The 8,508-nt window shown below is 44.4% G+C and overlaps 1 protein-coding gene across 3 annotated transcripts; it reads right to left on the bottom strand.

Annotated features, from left to right (window-relative positions):
* Nucleotides 1-3,148: 3,148 nt before the first annotated feature.
* POLR1H (RNA polymerase I subunit H) lies at nucleotides 3,149-8,217 on the bottom strand. Of its 3 annotated transcripts, none has more exons than XM_083493603.1 (5): nucleotides 8,124-8,217; nucleotides 6,993-7,145; nucleotides 6,027-6,127; nucleotides 4,864-4,973; nucleotides 3,149-3,378 (listed from the first exon to the last, which is right to left on the bottom strand). In XM_083493603.1, exons 1-5 carry the CDS (start codon nucleotides 8,176-8,178, stop codon nucleotides 3,354-3,356), a joined length of 444 nt encoding a protein of 147 aa, XP_083349729.1. In that variant the 5' UTR covers nucleotides 8,179-8,217; the 3' UTR covers nucleotides 3,149-3,353. The 3 variants fall into 3 exon arrangements, with proteins under 3 accessions (XP_083349729.1, XP_083349731.1, XP_083349730.1); XM_083493605.1 differs by having other exon boundaries at nucleotides 8,038-8,171; XM_083493604.1 differs by having other exon boundaries at nucleotides 7,999-8,138.
* Between the last annotated feature and the right edge of the window lie 291 nt (nucleotides 8,218-8,508).

Raw genomic sequence — 8,508 nt, 5'->3', positions numbered from 1 at the left:
CAAAAGTCTTTATAAGGCCTTGCAGGCCATTGTTCTGGGTCCTCTTCCTCTCCTGCGTGTGAGGGGAGTACCCTGTTGCAACAGATCAATAAAGATCAAGCTTACTAGCTGCTTTGCTTCTCAATATTCTCTCTGGTTGGCCTCTGTTATTTTCTCCTACCAATAGGGAACCTATGTAAGGACTCTATATGGGCTCTTGGATACCCCATAAGGGAAAAGGGCACATTTTTATTTACAACATCTGGAATCAGACCATTCGTCCGTCTAGCTAAGTATTGTCTATGACTGGCAGGAGTCTTTCTTAGCCTAAATGAGACAATGTTGGGGATGATTTACCTTTGAACCTTTTGCTCACAAAACACCAGCAAACCACAGCTCCTTCCAGAATTGTCTCCTAAAATTGCACAGTGGGAATATAAGCTACCAGACTTGTGTAGGGTACGGAAACAACACAAGGGACATTTTCAGATTGTTTTGAAGGGTGAGTGGGAAGATTCATGGCAAGGTACAAAGGCCCATTTTAAAAGATTAGATAGCAGCAACTCAGCTGCAAGTGTGTAGAATATTATCAGTCAAATATACAGTATCTTTAGGTGACTAGATTCAGGTAGGTAGCCATGTTGGTCTGACGCAGTCGAAATAAAATTTAAATATTGTCCAGTAGCACCTTAGAGACCAACTAAGTTTGTTCTGGGTATAAGCTTTTGAAGAAGTGTGCATGCACATGAAAGCTTATACCCAGAACAAACTTAGTTGCTCTCTAAGGTGCTACTCAGGGACGCAGGTGGCGCTGTGGGTAAAACCTCAGTGCCTAGGACTTGCCGATCGCATCGTCGGCAGTTCGAATCCCCGCGGCGGGGTGAGCTCCCGTCTTTCAGTCCCAGCTCCTGCCCACCTAGCAGTTCGAAAGCACCCCTAAGTGCAAGTAGATAAATAAGTACCGCTTTATAGCGGGAAGGTAAACGGCGTTTCCGTGTGCTGCGCTGGTGCTGGCTCGCCAGAGCAGCTTCGTCACGCTGGCCACGTGACCCGGAAGTGTCTCTGGACAGCACTGGCCCCCGGCCTCTTTAAGTGAGATGGGTGCACAACCCTAGAGTCGGACACGACTGGCCCGTATGGGCAGGGGTACCTTTACCTTTTAAGGTGCTACTGGACAATTTTTAAAATTTTTTAGGTGACTGCTTTCAGTTTTGCCTCAAAGGTCGGGTGCTTTTTACTCATTTATTAGTTTATAATATATGTGTTACATTTATGGCTCAGGCTTAAGACTGGTATCATTTACTTTTCAATAGTGAAGCTGGGCACCATCATTCTCATTTTAACAACAGCTGTGAGACAGTAAGCAACTCTGGGCAAATTGCTGACTTGGAATTCAAATGGATATCCCACCTCTCTCATCCCTCCTGTTAGTAACGCCTACCTTAATTTCTACAACAATTTAGCTATTTCAAATAAACCTCTCATTAGGGATGTTAAGTGGCTTGCCTCAGCCAACCCCCGCCCATTGCTCTCCAAAGCACACAAGAGCCAAAGAACCTTGTCATTATCAAAGTAGAAAACATCAAACTGCCATATTCTGCAAACTATTACAAGGACTACTGCCTGTGTGTACACCATCATATCACCAAGGCAACTATCTGGAAATAAAAAAGAAACGTCCATAAAAATGGCAACAGTTTCTTTCCCAAATAGGTTTTATCTGAAACAATAGCAAACACAGTAAATAAAGAGGTCACATGTCAGTGGTTCAGTGCTCATTTCTTCTCTTCCCAAATTTGATTTTATCTTGAACAATTGCAAACACAGTAATAATTAGTGCACTTGTGACAGAGCAGTGGTTCAGTGCTCAGACATCGTTCCAGTAATCCAATGTTTCATGGCTAAAGAGCTTAGATATCAAGCTTTGTAGTAAATAATATACAAGAAAAGACAGTATGTAAACGACTTAAAGAGGATGATGTCCTTCAGTTTGTTAAACCTCCTGCTATTGTATCACGTCATTTGTTAAATTACTGCTATTGTATCACGTAAGACGAAGGTGTTCACTTTTGGTATGGGGCTAAATATATAGGTAGTATTCAACTAATTTTTACTCAGAGTAGATTCAGTGGACAGTTGACAGTGCAACAGACTCCCTAGGGAGCTGGTGGGCTCTCCTTCCTTGGGAGATTTTAAAGCAAAGGTTGGATGGCCATCTGTCATATATGATCTAGTTGAGATCCCTGCATTGCAGGGGGTTAGACTAGATGACGCTCAGGTTCCCTTCCAACTCTTCGATTCTCTGATTCTATGACTCATTGAAACTGATTAACAAGGCTAGACCAGATCCATTAATTTCAATAGCTCTACTTTTAGTAGAACTTGAGACTAACCGAGTATATCAAATTAGATCCACATTATGTTCTGATGGTGTTTCCTGCTTGGCAGGGGGTTGGACTTGATGGCCCTTGTGGTCTCTTCCAACTCTATGATTCTATGATTCTCCCACTAAACTCATCGGGAGCCATTTTGACCAGAGCCCACCTCTAGCTGTGTAGCCTTATACTTCCATCTTCAGAACCCTGCCTTGACTTCTGTTTCCTCGGTCGCAATGAAGTGTGACAAAGGCTGAGAATCTGCTGAAAAGACGATAGATGCAGCCCATTGCTTCTGCGCTTTCAGTAACAATCTGCTGATGGGAATCATGATAACCAAGAAGAAAATTTTCAATGAGGGAAAGCCGCTCTTCACCACTTTGATTTTGAGGAGGAGTAATAATAATAATAATAATAATTCTTATACCCCACTTATCTGGGTGGTTTCCAACAAAATATCAAGATCCAGTGGTACCTCGGGTTACATACGCTTCAGGTTACAGACTCCGCTAACCCAGGAATAGTGCTTCAGGTTAAGAACTTTGCTTCAGGATAAGAACAAAAATCAGGCTCCAGCGGCGTGGCAGCAGCAGGAGGCCCCATTAGCTAAAGTGGTGCTTCAGGTTAAGAACAGTTTCAGGTTAAGTACGGACCTCCGGAACGAACTATGTACTTAACCCGAGGTACCACTGTAATCTGAAAAGGTAGTTAAAGTACAGAAGGCAGGAAATAATCCACATGAGGACCCAGCCCCCTCTCCCTCATTGACCACCAAACCAACAATATGATGCATATGCAAAGAAAACCATAAAGTGCTTTATTCTGCGTAGAGTTACAAGGGGAGCTACAGGCACTATGCACGAAATCCCCCATCTCAAGTAACAGAATGTTTCCATGGAACCCAAAAAGGACTCCACGGCCATAGTAACTAGACAAAAATGACCCTCGGAAGTGAAGTTCCTCAGACACAGTGTCCCCCACACATTTGGGTAAAGCCGATCAAGAATCTTCCTTTTCCTGGAACCTGGAAGTGAAAAACAAATACAGTGGTACAGTGGTACCTCAGGTTACATACACTTCAGGTTACAGACGCTTCAGGTTACAGACTCCGCTAACCCAAAAATAGTACCTCGGGTTAAGAACTTTGCTTCAGGATGAGAACAGAAATTGCGCAGCGGCGGCAGCAGGAGGCCCTATTAGCTAAAGTGGTGCTTCAGGTTAAGAACGGACCTCCAGAACGAATTGCCGTATTTTTTGCACCATAACACTCACTTTTTTCCTCCTAAAAAGTAAGGGGAAATGTCTGTGCGTGTTATGGATGGAATGCCTACGGGTTGCATGCCTACGGACTTTCCTCCTCTAAAAACTACATGCGTGTTATGGTCAGGTGCGTGTTATAGAGCGAAAAATACGGTAAGTTCTTAACCCGTGGTACCACTGTATTTGTAAGGCCATTCCCCAATGGAACTTGCCAACAGAAGCAACTCACAGAGAACGGTGACTGGATGACAAAGAGTTTGTAGTTTTGAGTTTTGGAGTTTTGCACTCCAAAACTCTTAAGCAACCTCTCCCAGTAGTGTCCATGTAGATACAGTACTGAGGAAAGTCAGGGGTGAGATGGGATTCTCACAGGCCCTCAAAAGGCAACAGCCATGGAGATATGCAGATCTTCCCTCAATACCATCTTATGAGACCTACTCTCCAAGAAACATGAGAACCATCATAAAGCAGTATCTCCAGCATTCATCCTAGGAAATGACAGTGGCATGGCGATAAGAATGACCGTTCTGCATGCATAAGGACTTAGGTTCAACCCACTGCACATCTATGTAGGGTAGGGAAAGACTCTGGGGAGCTGATGCCAGTCACTGCAGACCAGCTGGTGCTGAATGGAAAGTGATACCTGCTGAATCAGAAGGGCCATAGCTCAGAGAGAAGGTCCAGGTTCAATCCCTGACTTCTCCAGGTAGGGCTGCAAATACCCTATCTGAAACACTGGATAGCTGCCACCAGTCAATGTAGACCATGCGTGGGTAACCTTTGGTGCTCCATACGTTGCTGAACTACAACTCCCATCAGCCCTAGCAAGCATGGTCAATGGCCACGGATGGGGGGCGAGGTTCCTTACACCTGGTGTAGGCAAAACTGAACTAAATGAACCAATGTTCTGACACAGGAAAAGGCAACTTCCTCGCCTTTGTAGGCAGCTCAGAAGAGTTGAAACCTACTGCAAAGCCCAGCAGAACCAACAGGGATGCATCTATCTAGGTCCCAATGGAGACTATTCACCAAGGCAACCCAAGTTCTTTGTCTCAAAACCAGGCTGGATGATGCAATCTTAATAAAAGTTTGTAGCACATGTTTCTTGGCAAATCAGTTGGGGTGGATGGGGTTGCTCATGGTGCTAATAATCCAATAGGGGACAAACAAACACATTTTGCAAAGCATGGACAAAGCGAACAGGGTGTCCAAGAGAGGCGTGAACAAGCTGTTAGTAGCCTATCCTTACTTGCATCGAACGCAGGTGTAGAAGACCGTCTGCCCTTCATCCGCAGACCTCATCTGCCGCGTATGGTATGCCATGCCCTCGTTCCCACACTGGGGACACTTCCTGTCAATCTGAGAGGAGAAACATAGGACAGATTCAGACCGGGAGGTGGGTTTCCCCATTTGGAATTTCATTCAGAGAACCCGCTTCAGAAAAAGAATATAAAGACATCTAAAATTCCATGCTCAGCACCTAAATTGCAAATCTGGGAATTACAATTCTGCCCCCAACATTTTCTTCCTGATGTGGGAACCATGTCAGCCAGATTTCATGGGCAGGATTCAAAGTATGTTGCTGTTGTTTAAGTTCCACACTGAAAATCCAAAACTCAAAGAGAAAATTGTGCACACCCTCCACAATTCATATTTTAAAAGTGTGCATCTAAAAGTTTAATGTTGGCAGGGTCAAATTATAAATTCTGTACTCTTTTATATAGTCCACTGTAAACAAGTATACCTGCAGGCATGGAACAGTATCACTGTCCTGACAACTTGCATGCCACCCCACCAGTTTTGTTTTTTCCCCAATTTTTTTTATTGATTTCCCAAATTTATAAACAAACAAACAAACATAAATCCTAACTGTAATAATTCCACTTTTGTTAACATTATTAAGTGACTTCCTCAAGTCCCCCTGGCTGAGTTTCAATGTATATCATTGTGAAGGTTTTCCAAAACTAATTTCTCATAAAATTTACTTAGTCAAGTAACATCTTTGTTTCTTTTCATATAAACTTTAAACATATTATTATTGTATAACATCACATATTTAAATCCTAAGCCAATCTGGTACTTGCAAGTATTTCTAATTAAGTTATCTTAGCATATTTAGCTAAATAGTCTTTGAATTTCATGCATTCCTCCTGGTATTCCTCCTCCTTCTGGTTGCAGACTCTTCCGGTCAGGTCGGCTAGCTCCCAAAAGTCCATCATCTTCATCTGCCATTCTTCCACTGTTGGCACTTCTTGTGTTTTCCAGTTCTTGGCCAGCAAAATCCTAGCAGCCACCCCACCAGTTCTGAGCTACCTCGTTTGAGTTAAAGAATCAAAGATCTTGGGAGGCCTTTGCTACAGACAACTGAATCATTCCAGTATAACACCTACTTTCATTTCCCCATCCACTTACCAATGGTCCCTTGACCGCGCTTCCTTCATCCTCCGTCTTCAAAGAGGTGGAATCTGCACTGTTGAACGTGACGGATGTATGCACAATTCGCATCTCAAAAACTGTGTAGAGAACAAACGTATGAGGAACAACAGAGAACAGAACTCAAAAATGCAAGCTTAAAAGTCCCTCCTAATACTCTTTACAACAGCCTTCTATTTAATATCTCACCTGGCAGCCACAGGTGTCAAGGAAATCCAAACAGGCATGTGTAGGGACTTCCATACAGGCAACTGAGAAAGGTAGAAGCTGAGGGACAGGTGGCTCCATCCCTCCTGTGTTAGCCTGCTGCATTCTTATGCTGGCTGCTTAAGGAGTGGGTTCATCTTCTCAATATCTGGCATCAAGACAACAGGCTGATGAAGGAGGGGTGCAGCAATTCATACACACCTGGCCCCTCTTCCAACAGTTCATTTGGTTTCCATGCTAGACTGCTAGTGGTGGAGAGAAGGCAATCCTTCATCCACAGTCAGCACAGAAATGCAGCCTATCAGCCTCTTAGCAGAGAAGTAAAAAGAACAACCCTAAAATAGCAGGATAGCAACTGTTGTGGGTTTATTTACAAGGCCATTCAACACTTTCACCAATCTGAGAGCACAGAAAGCGTCCCCATTCTTTTTGGCTCCAAAATCTGTTGCAGGCACCTCAAAATACTCAAAATTTTGTGGAAGAAAAACTGGTGACCCCTCCCCCAAAACTTTTCAAGAGGGGTGCATAATTGCTACTCCTCTTTTAATGACAAGATTCCTAAAAGTGTTATAAGTATTTACATAGCAGCTCCACATCTGAAGTTGGGTGAGTGTAGAGATGAGGCCCACAATTATACTTATGCCCACCTCTTGAATGACCACACCAGCCTTCAAGAATTTCTAACATGTCTGCCTGGGGCTTCCCCAGAATGTGTCAGGAAGAGACCAAAGCCCTTACCTCGCACATCAATGGAGTAAGAGCAACAGGGGCATGTCACCTTGTCCTGAATCCCCGGCAAAGGCAGGACAGTACCGCACTCGGGGCAGAAATCAAGTTCTGATTCAAAGCAGGAGCTGCCTTGTATCATAATGACCAAAGTAAGTGGAAACTCTGAGGGGAGAAAAACACACACGTGGTCATGAAAACATCAGCTAGTCCAAGTTTGGAAGAGAAGAAGAGTTTGGATTTGATATCCCGCCTTTCACTCCCTTTAAGGAGTCTCAAAGCGGCTAACAATCTCCTTTCCCTTCCTCCCCCACAACAAACACTCTGTGAGGTGAGTGGGGCTGAGAGACTTCAAAGAAGTGTGACTAGCCCAAGTTCACCCAGCAGCTGCATGTGGAGGAGCGGAGACGCGAACCCGGCTCCCCAGATTACGTGACTACCACTCATAACCACTACACCACACTGACAAGTGAAAACACATGTCAATGCTTTAGGAAAGGAAGGCTTTGGGAACTGCTTGTGGTAACTCGTATCCCTTGCGTGACTGCCAAGCTAAATATAGTCCCGTTCACCCATTAACTCCTCCATTTATCTGGACAATCGTTCACTGTATCACATACAGTGGTACCTCAGGTTAAGTACTTAATTCGTTCCAGAGGTCCATTCTTAACCTGAAACTGTTCTTAACCTGAAGCACCACTTTAGCTAATGGGGCCTCCTGCTGCCGCTGCGCCACCGGAGCACGGTTTCTGTTCTCATCCTGAAACAAAGTTCTTAACCTGAACCACAATTTCTGATTTAGCGGAGTCTGTAACCTGAAGCGTATGTAACCCGAGTTAGAAGCCATTGTAGCAAACTTATAAGGAGTTACAGCTAGGATAAACCCATCCCGGGTATTCTTGCGGTTAAATAAATAAATAAGATGAGAAAGTCCTCAAACCCCCAAAATGAGCAGTTTCCTTTCTGACTTCTTTGATATCACCATATATAAAAATAAATATATTGGGTCAGAACTTACTCCCCGCTAAAGCCGCTAAGGCTACAGCAGCAGACCTACAGGAACAGAACCGGAGCTCTGCAAATCAAATCAGGCGGGCGCCAGGCAGCCCGATTCTCCCCAGGCTCCCTCCCGCGTCCTCTTACTGGGTTTGATGCAGCGGCTGGTTCCACGGGCAGCTGATTCCGCACGTGCTGGCATGGAACACTCACTTCATTTCCTGGAGAGACAAGCTCGGGGAGCCTAGAGCGCCCGTGCTTCTAGAGAGGTGAAAAAAGAAAGGTGCAGAGGGAAACCCCTAGAGCGTCTCCATCCACGGACAAAATAAAAAAATTCCTTCCTGTAGCACCTTAAAGACCAACTAAGTTAGTTCTTGGTATGAGCTTTCGTGTGCATGCACACTTCTTCAGATACACAGAGGTCCACGGAGGTCTTCGAATTTCACCGCTGGAATCGCGCGCATTAGGATTAAATGCTCTTCGACAAGCGCACTTTGGTTCCCAGTAAATGCACATAGGATAAGACTAGATG

Source organism: Podarcis liolepis (assembly GCF_965112155.1).
Source record: "Podarcis liolepis genome assembly, chromosome: 2".
Classification (NCBI taxonomy): Eukaryota; Metazoa; Chordata; class Lepidosauria; order Squamata; family Lacertidae; genus Podarcis; species Podarcis liolepis.
This window is presented reverse-complemented; position numbering and strand designations above follow the sequence as displayed.

Bases quoted from the DNA above. Each gene is read 5' to 3' on its own strand.
- POLR1H (XM_083493603.1), bottom strand. From the start codon at position 8,178: ATGCCAGCACGTGCGGAATCAGCTGCCCGTGGAACCAGCCGCTGCATC. The intron at 6,128-6,992 runs GTAAGGGCTTTG...TTCTCTACACAG, and splicing joins TTACTCCATTGATGTGCGAG to TTTTTGAGATGCGAATTGTG. The intron at 3,379-4,863 runs GTAAGGATAGGC...TTTCACTTCCAG, and splicing joins TACACCTGCGTTCGATGCAA to GTTCCAGGAAAAGGAAGATT.